The sequence below is a fragment of the Oncorhynchus tshawytscha genome, linkage group LG06 (assembly GCF_018296145.1).
Source record: "Oncorhynchus tshawytscha isolate Ot180627B linkage group LG06, Otsh_v2.0, whole genome shotgun sequence".
NCBI lineage: Eukaryota > Metazoa > Chordata > Actinopteri > Salmoniformes > Salmonidae > Oncorhynchus > Oncorhynchus tshawytscha.
This window is the reverse complement of record NC_056434.1, coordinates 51,668,891-51,686,834: the sequence shown is the minus strand read 5'-3', so window position 1 is coordinate 51,686,834 and position 17,944 is coordinate 51,668,891. Positions and strand designations below refer to the sequence as shown.

General features: G+C 45.5%; 1 protein-coding gene across 4 annotated transcripts in view; it reads right to left on the bottom strand.

Annotated features, from left to right (window-relative positions):
- LOC112252692 (dynamin-1-like protein) overlaps positions 1 to 17,944 on the bottom strand; it is a 31,008-nt gene that overhangs the window by 8,124 nt on the left and 4,940 nt on the right. Inside the window, exons 3-17 of one of the 4 annotated variants that reach the window (XM_024424148.2) lie at positions 17,020 to 17,055; positions 16,052 to 16,098; positions 13,854 to 13,925; positions 13,660 to 13,746; positions 13,205 to 13,367; positions 12,551 to 12,671; positions 10,966 to 11,097; positions 9,408 to 9,614; positions 5,915 to 6,035; positions 3,058 to 3,213; positions 2,835 to 2,924; positions 2,627 to 2,719; positions 2,458 to 2,511; positions 2,129 to 2,200; positions 1,199 to 1,360 (exon numbers count right to left, since the gene is read on the bottom strand). In XM_024424148.2, the coding sequence (XP_024279916.1) occupies positions 1,199 to 1,360; positions 2,129 to 2,200; positions 2,458 to 2,511; positions 2,627 to 2,719; positions 2,835 to 2,924; positions 3,058 to 3,213; positions 5,915 to 6,035; positions 9,408 to 9,614; positions 10,966 to 11,097; positions 12,551 to 12,671; positions 13,205 to 13,367; positions 13,660 to 13,746; positions 13,854 to 13,925; positions 16,052 to 16,098; positions 17,020 to 17,055 (1,613 nt within the window). The remainder of the gene's footprint in view (positions 1 to 1,198; positions 1,361 to 2,128; positions 2,201 to 2,457; positions 2,512 to 2,626; positions 2,720 to 2,834; positions 2,925 to 3,057; positions 3,214 to 5,914; positions 6,036 to 9,407; positions 9,615 to 10,965; positions 11,098 to 12,550; positions 12,672 to 13,204; positions 13,368 to 13,659; positions 13,747 to 13,853; positions 13,926 to 16,051; positions 16,099 to 17,019; positions 17,056 to 17,944) is intronic. The other 3 variants (XM_024424152.1, XM_024424151.1, XM_024424153.2) reach the window with 3 other exon arrangements.

The following is a 17,944-nucleotide window of genomic DNA, read 5'->3' as shown; positions in this document are numbered from 1 at the left end:
GCCATAGCCTCATCCGGAGACTCCAATGTGTAGTCTTTACCGTCATGAGATAAACGGGCCGGGAATTGCAGTCCATACTTCACACCTGGATGGTCCCGTAGTAGTCGTTTGGCCTGTCCGAAAGCTGCGAGCTGCCTGGAAACAGTGGGAGAGTAGTCCTGGTAGATGGAGAAGCTCTGTCCTTGAAAGCTCAGAGTGGTATTGCGGGCTCGTCGGAGAATCTCCGTCTTCTCATGAAAAAAGTGCACTTGAAGAATTATGTCACGGGGCCTCTCACCATCCCGGGGCTTTGGGCGCAGCGACCGGTGGGCACGATCAATCAGGGGCTTTTCATCTAAGGCAAGAACATCCTTCAGCAGCCCTGAAACGAAATCCGTGGCGCGAGGCTTTTCCGCTGACTCTGGGACCGATACAAGTCTCAGGTTATTGCGGCGAGAGAATCCCTCTAAACTCACACAGCTCTCCTTCACCTTTTTCAAACCCGCAGCCAGGCGTTTCACGTCAGCCTCCAGGGATGTAGTAAGTCAGAGACATTGGTAGCGGAGGTCTCCAGTGCTGCGATCGTTGTAGTGTGTGACGCAGTTGTTGTTTTGAGTGATGTGATTGCTGGCACTGTCTCGTTCCGCAGGATGGTTAAATCTGCTTTTAAAGTATCAGAAACCTCCTGTATTCGGGCCTCAACCGTAGCAACCACCTCCGTTTTCATTTCAACTATCTCAGAGCGTAGTAGTTTGATGGCCTCGAATGATCATATCAGCGCCGCCAGGCCGCACCCCCGGGTAAAGTGTGAGTCTGACTTTCGGAAGCAAAGTAGTCTTGGTTTTTACAGAAAAGGATCACCAAACTAATATTTGAAAATAAATACGGTTCTGCTGCAAAATTCACATAAACTTTAAGAATACCACGGGAGCAAATGGAAAACACGTCAGTCGCACATGGCGTCCCTCCAATTCCCCAGGTTGTCATCTTTTGATTTTCGGACGGGGAGGAGACATTCGGACCATAACTTGCAGAGAGGGTGGAGCGCCTCATTCCGGTCTACCATCTCCTATCACGTGTTGGACCCAGAACTTAATCGAGCAGCTGACTAATTACGTGAGACTTTAGTTTCGGGTTAACCAAGATCACAGTTCTGCAAACATCAAAAGGTATAGTGATAGAATCGGGACTGAGTATCTGACTAGAAGTGATTACCCACCACATCCAGCAGGTTGACAGCGTGGCCCCTCTGAGGGCTGGCAGGGTTGGAGGTCTGGAGCATGGATCTATCTCCACCCATCCCCTCATCTCCCTTCTTCAGCATGCCCCTCCAGTTCCCTGTCCCTCCATCCTGATCCCCCTGGGGACCCCCACCTGCAGCCTAGAGACAAGGAAATAGACAGACAGACTGGTTAGAGATCATGTCTAGTGGTTTATTCAATGGTAATGATTCATCCTTTACTTATATACAGTTGTCTCCTTTAGATTAAAAATTAAAAATTTAATTAAAAATTTTACAAGAGAGAACTGTTCCAAGACCGCAACAATCAATATGCTGGTTAGAATTTATTCCCAAAGATGGAGCATGCTTGTGTCAGGGCTATTACATCACCTTAGGCTTGTATGATGTAATATCTACAGACTAGACGGTCATGTGTGTAGATACATATACTGACTTTTTGGATTAAAAACGGCACTCTGACAGAGGCAGGGCCATACTGTACAAAACGATCACTCCAGGACCCTTCCTCCGTATAGAAGCACACATGCCGGAAAGAAGTGTAAGATGGGGAATGTAATGACAGAATCAAAAGTTCCTCCTCATGGGGTGAAGTTAGTTTGGGTGGTGGCTCATCAATTTATTAAAACACATCTGTGGGACATTGAAGGGGAACAGATGAGGGGAATTCAGAATTGCGCCCTACACAAAGTAGGATCGTCTACAGGTTTGCAGAGGGGAGTATGAGGGTGGGTCAGTGGAAAGTCCATTGCAATTCAGTCAATTCAGGAAATTGACATTTTAAGGAACTAATGAAAACAGGATTTTCAGTTAACTTCCGGAAATGAAATGGGCCCCAATCTTGGTTGAGGTAGGATGCAGGCAGGGCCATGCAGGCATTGGGTGGGTGAGTGGCACACAGTGACACACCTTGGGTCCCTCTCCCTCGGGGGGAGGAAGCTCAGTGGGGGAGAGAGACTGACCACCTGGGCCCTTAAATGACTAGAGAGAGAGAGAGAGAGAGAGAGAGGAGGAAGAGTGGACAGAGTTCGAAATAGGACCTAAAAAGCCAGCAACAGAAGAAAAACTTTACTGAATGAGCTGCGACAGTCTGGTGTGGAATCAAAACAATATATGGCTTATATCTCTGCTGTAAAAAGGTAGAAATCTTCACTTGGCGCAGTAAAGAAACAGTCTTTGTAGCAATTCAACAAATCAAAAGCACAATGAAAGAGGGAGAGTCTTGTGTGTTCTGTTACCTTTTCCCTGGGAACCGAGGACGGAAGCTCTCTCATTCTGTTGCGTCTCTGTTCCTAGGAGACAACCATTACTACTGATTAACAACGCAGTTACAACACTTCTTGTGCTTTATAAGAAAGTTAGAAAACAGAGAATGAAGTTATTTCTAAAGCTGTGAATGTTTCTTACCTCTATGTTGTTGTTCATGAGGCCACAGGCATCAGCAAAGTCAGGGTGCTTGGTGTTAATATAGGCCAACTCTATGGCCACCAGGTTGTGAACCTGAGGAGGAGTTGGAATGAGTACACTAAAGATAAGCAAATGCACTACAAGTGGAGCAGAGAACATTCAAGAAGAATCCATTTGAAATGCAGTGGAAACCCGAAAAACGTCTCACCATCTCATTGGTGACCGGTAACCGTTTCCTGAGGAGGGACGTGACCACTTCTACTATGGCATCGTGGAGCTTTGGAAACCTCAACAGCTCCTGGAGAGAGAGAGATAACACTCATCAGTGACTGTGGCCAGATGTCAAGAGTCATAGCAAGTGTTGTTGATGTGAATGTGTGTATGAACAGGCTACCTGGGTGCTGCAGTTGCTGTGTGTGTGTCTAGTCTACCTGTGTGCTATAGTTGGAGCAGTGTTGGATGATCCTCTGCATCTCCTCGTGGACCAGCTCTACACAGCGCAGACTGGGATCCTCCAGTCTCTTTACCTGTCTCTTCACAAGCAGCTCAAACGACACCTCGGGCACAAACAGGGCAGGCCGCGGGCCCTACACACACGACAGACAGACATGACTGTGTCATTACCCAACAGCCGCACGGGCTAACAACCCGCAACTCATCTCAACTCATAATAAATCTGTGCTGCTGCCCCAGTTTCAACTGTTCTGCCTGCGGCTATCGAACCCTGACCTGTTCACCGGACGTGCTACCTGTCCCAGACATGCTGTTTTCAACTCTCTAGAGACAGCAGGAGCGGTAGAGATACTGTCAATGATCGGCTATGAAAAGCCAACTGACATGTACTCCTGAGGTGCTGATCCGTTGCACCCTTGACAACCACTGTGATTATTATTTGACCATGCTGGTCATTTATGAACATTTGAACATCTTGGCCATGTTCTGTTATAATCTCCACTCGGCACAGCCAGAAGAGGGCTGGCCACCCCTCATAGCCTGGTTCCTCTCTAGGTTTCCTCCTAGGTTTTGGCCTTTCTAGGGAGTTTTTCCTAGCCACCTTGCTTCTACACCTGCATTGCTTGCTGTTTGGGGTTTTAGGCTGGGTTTCTGTACAGCACTTTGAGATATCAGCTGATGTAAGAAGGGCTATATAAATAAATTTGATCATTCTACTCGGCAAACAAACATTTTTATTTTTTTAACTAGGCAAGTCAGGTAAGAACAAATTCTTACTTACAATGACGTCCTAGGAACAGTGGGTTAACGGCCTTGTTCAGGGGCAGAATGACAGATTTTTACCGTGTCAGTTCGTTGTTTACTGGCCCAACGCTCTAACCACTAAACTACCTGCCGTCCAATACAGCTACAGTCGTATGAAAAAGTTTGGGCATCCCTCTGAGGCTGCATAATCATTTACTCTGTCGTCACAGAAAATGATCACAGTGGCATGCCATTAATTTTCGAATAAAAGCTGAGTACTGGGGTATTGTCCAGACAAAGGTTTTAGTGTAGCAATATTAAGTTGTATGAAATTAAATCAGATGTGAAAAATAGGCTATGCAAAAATGTGGGCACCCTTGTCATTCTGTTGATTTGAATACCTGTAACTACTTAGCACTGATTAATTGGAACACACAATTGGTTTGGTGAGCTCATTAAGCCTTGAATTTCATAGACAAGTGCATCCAATCATGAGAAAAGGGTATTTAAGGTGGCCAATTGCAAGTTGTTGTTCTCTTTGACTCTCCTCTGAAGAGTGGCAACACGGGGGCCTCAAAACAACTCTCAAATGACCTGAAAACAAAGATTGTTCAACATTATGGTTTAGAGGAAGGCTACAAAAAGCTATCGCTGAGATTTGCTGTCAGTGTCCACTGTGAGGAACATAGTGAGGAAATGGAAGACCACAGGCACAGTTCTTGTTAAGGCCAGAAGTGGCAGGCCAAGTAAAATATCGGAGAGGCGAAGGATGGTGAGAACGGTCAAAAACAGCCCACAGACCACCTCCAAAGACCTACATCATCATCTTGCTGCAGATGGTGTCACTGTGCATCGTTCAACAATTCAGCGCACTTTGCAAAAGGAGAAGCTGTATGGGAGAGTGATGCGGAAGAAGCCTTTTCTGCACACACGCCACAAACAGAGTCGCTTGAGGTATGCAAACACACATTTGGACAAGCCAGCTTCATTTTGGAAAAAGGTGATGTGGACTGATGAAACAAAGATTGAGTTATTTGGTCATAACAAAGGACGTTATGCATGGTAGCAAAAGAACACAGCGTTCCAAGAAAAACACTTGCTACCCACAGTAAAATTTGGTGGGGGTTCCATCATGCGGTGGGGCTGTGTGGCCAGTGCCGGTACTGGGAATCTTGTTAAAGTTTAGGGTGGCGTGGATTCCACTCAATATCAGCAGATTCTTGGGAATAATGTTGAAGAATCAGTAACAAAGTTGAAGTTACGCCGGGGCTGGATATTTCAACAAGACAACGACCCAAAACACTGCTCAAAATCTACCCGGGCATTTATTTAGGAACAAGTGCAATGTTCTGGAATGGCCATCCCAGTCCCCAGACCTGAATATCATTGAGAATCTGTGGGATGATTTGAAGCGGGCTATCCATGCTGGGCAACCATCAAACCTAACTGAACTGGAGATGTTTTGTAAGGAGGAATGGTCCAAAATACCTTCATCCAGAATCCAGACACTCATTAGAGGCTATGGGAAGCATCTAGAGGCTATTATTTTAGCAAAAGGAGGCTCTACTAAATATTGATGTGATTTTTCTATTGGGGTGCCCAAATTTATGCACCAGTCTAATTTTGTTTTGATGCATATTGCACATTTTCTGTTAATCCAATAAACCTCATTTCACTACTGAAATATTACTGTGTCCATCAGTTATTTGACAGATCAAAATGAAATTGCTGAATTGCTGACACCCAATTATTTATAAATGGAAATTGTCAGGGGTGCCCAAACTTGTTCATACGACTGTAAATATGAGTCTGTATAGATAAGCATACTGAACAAAAATATATAAAACACAACATGTAACAATTAATGATTTTACCGAGTTACAGTTCATAAAAAGGAAATAAATAAATGTGTTAGGTTCTAATCTATGGATTTCACATGACTGGGCAGGGGCGCAGCCATAGGTGGGCATAGGCCCAACCACTGGGGAGCCAGGCCCAGGCGATAAGAATATACAAACACTTTACATGTTGTGTTTATATTTTTGTTCAGTTTAGTAGCGCACAATACAGTATATAGCATTGCACACTCACCGTAGCATTCCTAATAGCTGTCAGCACGTCTATGGTGGTCAGACCTCCTAGTGGGTCCACAGACTCCAGCGTCCGACCAAAAGTCTCATGGAAAATATAACAGATTCGCGCTCCGCCACACCTGAAAGAGAATGGTCCACTGTTACATATACAAGCAACAAAATGTTTAACATTTGTGATCAACGTATTAGCCTAGTTAATTTAGCTCACGTAATCTTCCCACTACACTGCAAAAGCTTCAAATTGGTTGACTTGTGATGCTATAGTTGTATGCCCCCTTCTGGTATCTAGAGGTACAAGGATGTTTGAAAAAGGTTCTCCATCCTTCCCATCTATCTCTTCAAATAAACGAGAAAAACACACACACACACACACACACACACACACACACACACACACACACACACACACACACACACACACACACACACACACACACAAAGTACAGAGGCAAAAAGTATTTAGTCATCCACCAATTGTGCAAGTTCTCCTACTTAAAAAGATGAGAGGCCTGTAATTTTCATCATAGGTACACTTCAACTATGACAGACGAAATGAGAAAAAAAATCCAGAAAATCACATTGTAGGATTTTTAATTAATTAATTTGAAAATGATGGTGGAAAATAAGTATTTGGTAACCTACAAACAAGCAAGATTTCTGGCTCTCACAGACCTGTAACTTCTTCTTTAAGAGGATCCTCTGTCCTCCACCTGTTACCTGTATTAATGGCACCTGTTTGAACTTGTTATCAGTATAAAAGACACCTGTCCACAAACTCAAAACAGTCACACTCCAAACTCCACTATGGCCAAGACCAAAGAGCTGCCAAAGGACACCAGAAACAAAATTGTAGACCTGCACCAGGCTGGGAAGACTGAATCTGCAAAAGGTAAGCAGCTTGGTTTGAAGAAATCAACTGTGGGAGCAATTATTAGGAAATGGAAGACATACAAGACCACTGATAATCTCCCTCGATCTGGGGCTCCACGCAAGATCCCACCCCGTGGGGTCAAAATGATCACAAGAACGGTGAGCAAAAATGCAGAGAGCTGGGACCAAAGTAACAAAGCCTACCATCAGTAACACACTATGCCGCCAGGGACTCAAATCCTGCAGTGCCAGACGTGTCCCCCTGCTTAAGCTAGTACATGTCCAGGCCCGTCTGAAGTTTGCTAGAGAGCATTTGGATGATCCAGAAGAAGATTGGGAGAATGTCATATGGTCAGATGAAACCAAAATATAACCAAAACCAAAAATTTTGGTAAAAACTCAACTTGTCGTGTTTGGAGGACAAAGAATGCTGAGTTGCATCCAAAGAACACCATACCTACTGTGAAGCATGAGGGTGGAAGGAAACATCGTGCTTTGGGGCTGTTTTTCTGCAAAGGGACCAGGATGACTGATCCGTGTAAAGGAAAGAATGAATGGGGCCATGTATCGTGAGATTTTGAGTGAAAACCTCCTTCCATCCGCAAGGGCATTGAAGATGGAACGTGGCTGGGTCTTTCAGCATGACAATGATTCCAAACACACCGCCCGGGCAACGAAGGAGTGGCTTCGAAAGAAGCATTTCAAGGTCCTGGAGGGGCCTAGCCAGTCTCCAGATCTCAACCCCATAGAAAATCTTTGGAGGGAGTTGAAAGTCCGTGTTGCCTAGCAACAGCCCCAAAACATCACTGCTCTAGAGGAGATCTGCATGGAGGAATGGGCCAAAATACCAGCAACAGTGTGTGAAAACCTTGTGAAGACTTACAGAAAACATTTGACCTCTGTCATTGCCAACAAAGGGTATATAACAAGAAAGAAGGCAAGAAATCTAGAATTAAAGGGGCCTGTAGACAGGACCCCAACACCCAACAATGGTGATAGAGTAAAGTGAAAACAATTTTTTTTAAACCTGGACATGCCAAACCAGGCCAAGTGAGCTAAATAATGCAGGATGCACTTCCTGAGAACCAAAAAAAGGTGCCGCCAGTGGGTTGGGTACCACTGGTGAAATCTTCTTATCTTGACCCAGTACAGCCTCAGAGGAAGGGCCACTCCAAGGAGCCGGGTCCTCCCAGGGTTTCTCCACTGGGCCCGACTAATAGGGAGTTTTTGCCACTGGCTGCCGTACACCATTTTCAAACACGGTGAGCTCCAAGGAGTGCAGGCTGGGTCAAAGGACCCCTTGAAGTACCAATTTACCCCGTTTTCCGTCACCGGTTCGGAGCGTTCCGAAGGGCCCATCAGTAGGGAATTCTGTTGATTACGCCGAACATCCGCTCGTTCAACTAAGGCTGGGTTAAAAGCTAGACATGAGGAGTTAATGGGAATTTGCGCCACTATTGTGTTGCATCGTGGTTATAACGCGATATAAGGCCTCCGGTCGGAAGGAAGGCAGCTTGAGCAGGGGGATCTTGCGTGCGCTGCAGGATTTTAATCCATGACAGCGTAGTGTGTTACTAATGGTTTTCTTTGAGACTGTGGTCCCAGCTCTCTTCAGGTCATTGACCAGGTCCTGCCGTGTAGTTCTGGGCTGATCCCTCATGATCATTGATGCCCCACGAGGTGAGATCTTGCATGGAGCCCCAGACCAAGGGTGATTGACCGTCATCTTAAACTTCTTCCATTTTCTAATAATTGCGCCAACAGTTGTTGCCTTCTCACCAAGCTGCTTGCCTATTGTCCTGTAGCCCATCCCAGCCTTGTGCAGGTCTACAATTTATCCCTGATGTCCTTACACAGCTCTCTGGTCTTGGCTATTATGGAGAGGTTGGAGTCTGTTTGATTGAGTGTGTGGACAGGTGTCTTTTATACAGGTAACAAGTTCAAACAGGTGCAGTTAATACAGGTGATTTTCTGGAATTTTGTTTTAGATTCCGTCTCTCACAGTTGAAATGTACCTATGATAAAAATGACAGACCTCTACATGCTTTGTAAGTAGGAAAACCTGCAAAATCGTCAGTGCATCAAATACTTGTTCTCCCCACTGTATGTATGTATGTATGCATGTATGTATGTATGTATGTATGTATGTATGTATGTATGTATGTATGTATAAGGCCCAGTACAGTCAAATATGTGATGTTCCTATGATGTTCCTATATATTTGGTATGAGGCTGGAATAATACTGTGACATTTTGGAAATGATAATGCTTATTAGTGTAAGAGCTGTTTGACAAGACCATCTGAAATGTCAGCTTGTTCAGTGGGATGGAGTTCAGGTCTTCCATGGTGACATCACCAGGTGGTAAATGAGTTAATAGACCAATAAGACAGAATTCCATACCTCTCTGCCAATATCAGCCAATTTCCCCCTCCCCACTCAGACCACTCCCAGAGTCCTATCAAAAGTCTTGCCTGAGAAATTGCCCTCTGTTAAGAAGCACATTTTTAATATTTGTTTTTACCATTTTAATTGAAAACAATAACTGAAAGGTACTTAATTGTTACCCAGAAATTATTTGATAGAGAAAAACAGATGCATTGGAAAGAAGAAGTTACTCACAACTCTGTTGTCTCTATGTACTTGGCGGTGCCCTCGATGGTGTGGCAGTACTCTGCAGCAAACTTCGTGATGAGCTGGAGCAGTGTGGAGCTCTGGTCCTCTACAGGTTCACCATAGCTGCTCAGCAGGGACTGGTACTGGGCCGCCAGCACGTTGATACGAGTCTTTAGCTCCGGGAGACAGTCTCTGATGTGGTGCATCAACAATCTGGCAACAAGGAGAAGAATAAGAAAGTAGAAAAGGCAACAGACAACATGATAGTTGTTAGTTTCTAGAGTGACATTACACTCTAAAATCATAGTTGGCCAGATGTTTTCAAACCTCAAAAGTACTCTTCTGTTGAGGCCTTGTATGCCTAATATATCATTTCTTTCTCATTCCCAATGTTCCTTCTAAACTGCGCGCGTACAGTAGCCCCAAGACTGCAGCGCAGAGGAAAGAAATCAGCCCACGGAGAAAAGCACGAGATTAGAAAGTTAAGTTCAGAATTTTCCCTGTTAGTTAACACTATCAACGTTTCCCTGTACTGTGGCAATTGTGATCAAATCAATGCAAAATTAGCCACTTTCAATACAACATACCGAAACAAAACCAACTATGCAAAATATTTTACAGTAGGCAGAACACATCGAAGTAGGATACTGTTGCAGCACGACTTAGTCCGTACTCTGCACAGACCGGTGCGGCATAACCAATCAGAGCTGCATAGGTCTATATGCAAATAGACCATTGCCATATATGGATCTGTGCCATTTACTTTGAACTGAATTGTGTTTACAGGATGAGCGGTCGTGATCAGATGTGCTTGTTTCGAGATCAAAGCGAGAGCTGCATGTATCCACGTGTGCACATTTTGTTCATATCCTTTGCTAGTTAGTGAGTTATTAGCCTAGTTAGAGACCATTTGTAGTCAGCAATAGGGGCGTGATTGCTTCCTACAAGAGCACAAAGCGTACATTTCTGGACATATTTGAAAAGCGAGTCAGGTAGCGAGTCAATGCTCCTTTTTGTCTTAAAGGAGCATTGTATTTTGAGACAGGCTTGAATAAACTAAGTAGCATAATTTGTCTGATTCTCTGTAATAAATGATATGGGAATAATAATGCATTTTATTTTGTAAAGTGGTTTCTTGCATCAAACACAACAACAATTTCAGTCACCTCCTTGTCTGAAGGACAAGTGGATAAACAGGTTAATGTCAAGCCCTGCATGTGTTTTTCAAAAGTTTAAAGGAATGTAGGCCGACATTGAACACCACACATTGGTTGCTACTGTAGGCTGATTGACAGAATAGCTATTTCTATGTTAAAATGTTATGGGATGGATTTTCTCTATTGTTTGTGATGGTAGGCCACTCTGACAGACCTACATTATGATCAAATAGCTACAGTAGCCTACTTGGCCACTTAAAACGAACTTAATGCAGGTACAGACTCAGAGCTGACAGTGAACGCGTGCTGGAAGTCACACAGAATATTTACAAAATTCCAGTTTGCGCTAAAGCAGACCTGAAATTTGCTAAGTGCCCAATTTTTTGGGGAGGGAACATTGCTCATACCTGTTCAATGTTCTAGCCAGGTATTTGGTTCCGTTTCTGTTGGCGAGGGAGGGATACTTCTTCTGTAGGAAGGCATATTCATCACGGATGGCGTCGGCCACTGTCTTCTTATTGTTGATGTCCAACTGACTCCTGAAGAAAGTCGTGAAGGAAAGGACTATTTGAGTTATTTTACTACCTTTACTATCAGCTCCTCATTCAGTCAGCCTATTAAGTCCACTGGTCCCACTCACACAGAACTACCCTATGCCTTGACCTCTTTATCCTTTCCCTCTCCAGATGAAATACAGTGACTAGTGATGACCAGCCACCCGACAAGCTGCCCGCTCGACACCATCCCCGCCTCCCTTCTCCAGACCATCTTTCCCATTCCTCATCCCTGACCACCGGTTTTCACTGGCAACTCCTCCTCAAGAAACCAACACTCGACCCAACGTAATTTAAAAAATAAATAATACAGACCGGTATCCCAACTTTTCTTTCCAAAAAAACTTAAGCATTGCCATCTCTCCAACTCCCTCGCATAACGATCTTCTTGACCCTAACCACTCAGGCTTCAAGACGGGTCACTCAACCGAGACTGTTCTTCTCCGTGTCATGGAGACACTCTGCACTGCCAAAGCTGACTCTCTCTCCTCTGTTCTCCTCCTTCTAAAATCTATTCACTGCCTTTGAGAGTGAACCATCAGATCCTCCTCTCCACCCTCTCGGGGCTGGGCGTCTCAGGCACTGCACACTCTTGGATTGCATCCTATCTGGCAAGCCGCTCCTACCAGATGATGTGGATAGGATCTTTGTCTGCAACAAATGCTCTCACTACTGGTCTCCCCCAAGGCTCGGTTCTCCATATAGACACTCTACTCCGTCATATCCTCACATGGTCTCTCCTATCACTGCTATGCAGATGACACTCAACTTCTCCTTCCAAACTTCTGACACTCAGGTGGCGACACCATCTTGTCGAGGTTGAGCTTGAGATGCGAGCTACTTTTCCTCCCGTGGAAGACCTGCCCGCTCCAAGTCTTTTCCATCACGGAGAGTGCAAATAACTTTGCCGTGAGCATGGACAACACCATGTGGTTCTCTGCAAAGATCAAAGCAGTGACTCTCTCCTGCATGTTTATCCTCTACAACATCCGTAGACTACTACCCTACCTCACACAGGAAGTGGGGCAGGTCCTAACCCAGGCACTTGTCATCATCCATCCGGACAACTGCAACATGCTGTTGGCTCGGCTCTCCACTAGTGCCATCACACCCCTGCAACTTATCCAGAACTTTGAGGACAAATGTACTTACTATGACTGAGGTAATTATGTGGTTGTCCCACATAGTTAGCCATCTTAAGATGAATGCACTAAGTCGCTCTGGATAAGAGAGCCTGCTAAATGACTCAAAAGTAAATGTACATAGTACAGTAAAAGAAAAATCCTAACAGAACTTAAGAAATGCTGGCCCCTTTCCCATTTTGATCCTAAGTGAATGTTGGCTTCTAACACCCTTACATACTGGATTTTCCATAGGGCTGAACCCTTGCTATATGCAACATGCTAGAGACGGAAGATGATTGTGTCATGGTGCAGACCTGTTGACCACGCCAATGAGGCCAAGCTTAACAGGGATGACCCGGCCCATCAGAACGTCCATGGCATCGGTCCCAGCGTCCATCAGGTCCAGTTTGGTCACCACCGCTAACGTCCTCCTGCCTACACAGTGACACAAACCCCAGAACCCATAGTCAAAAAAAACATATCAGAGTATGGGTGTTAACCTAGGATCAGGTCCCCCTGTCCATAAACTCTTAATTCATTATGATCTGAAAGGCAGATGCTAGGTCGTCTACCTTACTCTGAGATGCTTTATGAATATGGGACAAGATCCACAGCCATGATAACTAAACCTTTCCACAGTTACCTGCAAATAGGGAAAGGAGTTTACCCTATTACTAGAGGCTATAGTTTTCCTGGTCAAGTGAGATAATCAGGAAAAACTCCTGGGCCTACATCCAGGCAATCAAGAGTTTTTGTGAGGCGATGTACGCCATGGCGTGTCTGAAATAAGGATTAGAGGAAACAGTAGGTGACAGACCATTAAGGTTAACAGAGAGAGCAAGAGCGGTGGAGAGAAATGCAGAGACCAGCAGAGCGAGAGACAGACACACAAAAAGAAGAGGCATAGACAAACAAAAAAAAAGAGAAAGAAACCCGAGTGAAGAAGAGAAAGAGATTGAGGTGTTTACCGTCGGGGTCGACCTCGCGGGCAACTTTGAGAGCCTCTGAGGTGGCCATGTCTGTGTTGGCCGCAGTCACAGCCAGGATGATAGAGTTGGGGTTAGAGATGTGCTTCACAATCAAGTCTTTGATCTGCAGCTCGATGTCTTTGGGCTGGTCTCCCACTGGGACCTGTGTAGAACATGCGCACACACACAATTAATTCCTGCTCATATCATAGAACTCTGAGTATGGTTTGAACTATCTCCCTCAAACTTGGAAAGAGAGGTGGTTCAGTGCATGAAATATAGGTGATCTCAGTGCCTGGGATCCTAAGACTTGCGTTAGCTCTCAGAGCTAATGCCTAGGCGTTAGCGCAGACAGCTAAATAAGTATTGTGGCGGGGTTCAAACCAACTCGATCACACTTGAGCAACTCAATTAGCTTTTATATTTGAAATAAAAACACCTTGCTTTGCATGTACCTTTGTGATACCTGGCAGATCCACCAGTGTGAGGTTGACTACGTGAGGGGAGAAGATCTTCAGGTGAATGGGTTCATCAGTGATTCCCTGGAAGAAAACAAAGAAATGTCAGTTCAGCAGTTGGCAATGATAACGTCTGTTTGACATTGCTTAGGACTATCTTTGCATCAAATCATTTTTTATTGTTGACATACCTTGTTATTGCCAGAAACTCTTTCTGTTTCAGCTTCGATCTCGAGCCTGATTTCATCGAAGTCTGTGTAGATCTAAAAGCAACAAATACAAGTTTATGGGTACTGCGCAGTATAACAAATGATTAAATTATGGTTTATATAGCTGCATATGACAAATGTAAATGTGATTTACTATGATCTGGACCCAACAGCAAAAGACCACTACAGAAATCTAAATACAAACAAATATAATCATAAAGAAAGAAGAAAACATCCTCCATCACCCACCGCATCAACACCATTTACAGTATAGCACATCACAAGGGTTTCTCTGTTCACGCATGGAGGACCTAAAGCACCAGAGCAAATTACTGTCTGCACACATCTCGACCGCATGTTCTGCCCTACTCCCTCAGCTCGACCGCATGTTCTGCCCTACTCCCTCAGCTCGACCGCATGTTCTGCCCTACTCCCTCAGCTCGACCGCATGTTCTGCCCTACTCCATCAGCTCGACCGCATGTTCTGCCCTACTCCCCCTCGACCGCATGTTCTCCATCAGCTCGACCGCATGTTCTGCCCTACTCCCTCAGCTCGACCGCATGTTCTGCCCTACTCCCTCAGCTCGACCGCATGTTCTGCCCTACTCCATCAGCTCGACCGCATGTTCTGCCCTACTCCCTCAGCTCGACCGCATGTTCTGCCCTACTCCCTCAGCTCGACCGCATGTTCTGCCCTACTCCCTCAGCTCGACCGCATGTTCTGCCCTACTCCCTCAGCTCGACCGCATGTTCTGCCCTACTCCCTCAGCTCGACCGCATGTTCTGCCCTACTCCCTCAGCTCGACCGCATGTTCTGCCCTACTCCATCAGCTCGACCGCATGTTCTGCCCTACTCCCTCAGCTCGACCGCATGTTCTGCCCTACTCCATCAGCTCGACCGCATGTTCTGCCCTACTCCCTCAGCTCGACCGCATGTTCTGCCCTACTCCATCAGCTCGACCGCATGTTCTGCCCTACTCCCTCAGCTCGACCGCATGTTCTGCCCTACTCCTCAGCTCGACCGCATGTTCTGCCCTACTCCATCAGCTCGACCGCATGTTCTGCCCTACTCCATCAGCTCGACCGCATGTTCTGCCCTACTCCCTCAGCTCGACCGCATGTTCTGCCCTACTCCCTCAGCTCGACCGCATGTTCTGCCCTACTCCCTCAGCTCGACCGCATGTTCTGCCCTACTCCCTCAGCTCGACCGCATGTTCTGCCCTACTCCCTCAGCTCGACCGCATGTTCTGCCCTACTCCCTCAGCTCGACCGCATGTTCTGCCCTACTCCCTCAGCTCGACCGCATGTTCTGCCCTACTCCCTCAGCTCGACCGCATGTTCTGCCCTACTCCCTCAGCTCGACCGCATGTTCTGCCCTACTCCCTCAGCTCGACCGCATGTTCTGCCCTACTCCCTCATCTCGACCGCATGTTCTGCCCTACTCCTCATCTCTCGACCGCATGTTCTGCCCTACTCCCTCATCTCGACCGCATGTTCTGCCCTACTCCCTCATCTCGACCGCATGTTCTGGCCTACTCCCTCATCTCGACCGCATGTTCTGCCCTACTCCCTCAGCTCGACCGCATGTTCTGCCCTACTCCCTCAGCTCTACTGTATATTACGCCCTATTCCCTCATCTTGACCGTATATTACGCCCTATTCCCTCATCTTGACCGTATATTACACCCTATTCCCTCATCTTGACCGTATATTACGCCCTATTCCCTCATCTTGACCGTATATTACACCCTATTCCCTCATCTTGACCGTATATTACACCCTATTCCCTCATCTCTACTTTATGCTCTGGGCCATTCCCTCTAGAAGACAGTACTACTGTACATCCTCCTGTGTCTTTTTTGCCTTGCGACTGTGAAAGGGTGTGTGCCTGAGGTGATTAAAATAAGATTTCCTGTCAAACAAACTCTCCAGACAAAGCTACAAAACCCATATAGGTTTTCCAGTGATCTTCAGTCAGTAAATCAATACAATGCTTTGCATGTATGCATGCCTATAGCAGGTCAATCAAGTATTTAAGCTGCATGTCTATTTGTAGCAGTGAAAGGGCAGGGAACTCCACTGAGGTGAACAGATAGTTAGAGGTGCTTCGCTTTGTCAGCAACCTGCAGGCTTTGAACCAACACAGAAACTAGCTCTGAGGAATGGCTACTGAGACATACCTTGCTTTTGGTGTGTAGAAACTTGCCCCATTCCTCTCCATCGACACCTATGGGAACATAAAACACAAGACAGTGTCATTCCCATTCCCCAGCCTGTCTGCAGATGTCATTTGGAGTAGTACTTTAATGACCAATGTTGTGATTATAGAGCAGGTCCCAATTCACTCCCTCCCCCTTTACCTTGGCCCTAACCCATGTTTGCATATCTGAAGGGTCTGGATAGACATAAAAAGTGCAGTGGTGGAGCATCCACCAGATCAAGTACATCTTACAGATCTGTAAAGAAAGGTTAGGGCCAGTGGAAGGGGAGTGAATTGGGACCGGCTGATACGGTCATTGGGTCGGGTTGAGTTGTTCAGCTGGGATGGGAATACATCCTGCAGGCCAATAACCCAGAGGTATAGGGCCAGAGATTTGAACAAACAATACAGTGAGAAATGTTGTTTGTCAATAAAAAATATGCCTGTGAGACAAGCCAAAGCATGGTTGGTGCGTTATGGGGAGCACAGGCATACGCTACTACCTAGCTACCAAGCATCTTTGATAAACAACAAAAGTTATTCTTTCAACTAATAAATCAATGTATTAGTTGGATTATTTAAACAAATAATTACCTACCAAACTAAGAAAACAAAATCAGCTGTTTGAGGACAGCTGATTTTCTTTTATTTGCCCTTAAAAAGGTCATACTTACCATTTCTGACAAAGTTGACACCGATCACGCACAGTTTTTATTTTATACAGAATGTCCTTATACAGACAATCAAGTGTTTTGTCTGAAACACGAGACTGACCTTGTTGGGCTTGATTCGCTGAATCAAGTTAAGCCAAAGTTTGGCAGCTTAATCAAGGCTACAAAAACAATAGGCAGGATGGAAGGGGGGCAATATGAAAGGGATAGGCCTAGAGTAAGAAGCTGATGATCGAACACAGAGACAAAAGGCAAGGAGAAACAATGAAAAGGAGACCTTTGTAATAGCGCCCGTTTTTCCAGGCATTGGGGTCTGTGGTTCAGGAGAGATCAGATGACAGGTGAAAATGGTTAGCCGTTAGCCTAGCTGCTGCACCATGGCCATCTGCAGCAATGCAGTACTTTTTGGCATGATCCATCCGGTGTGTGACTACTCCCAACAGCAGGGCACAGGCTTGGTTTTGTGTTCAAATGTCTTGGGATGACATTGACGATTGAGTAACATGACATTGCACGCTGTTGTGACTTAATGGCTCAGTAATAATATTCAGGAGCCTCTAGATATAACGTGAGTAGAATCTAAGGGAAAGCCTATTTATTTGTCTATAACTTGCCATATTTACTGCAGTATATTAGCTAGCTATTATGGATACTAGCTGGATAGTAGCTACTACTCAGACGGAGTGCTGCAGACTTGAATATATGCCCAGTTATCAACACACAGTGACAAAAAAACAGCAGAGCGTCACAGAAGGACAACGTCTGACCTAGAGAGATTTCAACAGTCATCTAATGGCTGTAGACATGAGGGAGACAGGACGGGGAAGAGGGGTCTACAACAACATGTGCCCTACACCGTGCAGCACAGCTCCCTGGGACTGCCATGCAGAAGAAATGTCAGCCCAGAGAGAGAAACACAAGGTTGAACTTCATTCAACTTCTAGAGTTTTCCCTGTTAACGTTTCCCTTTGCTGTGTTGAATCAACGCAATATTAGCCACTTTCAATGCAACATACCGAAACAAAATGAACTATACACGACTTAGTACGCAAAACCAACTACGCAAGAGATTTTGTTGTAAACAGAACACATCGGAGTAGGATTCTATTGCATCGACACGCACGACTCAGCCCGTACTCTACACAGAGCGGTGCGGCATAACCAGTCAGAGCTGCAGTAGGTCTATATGCAAATTGACCATT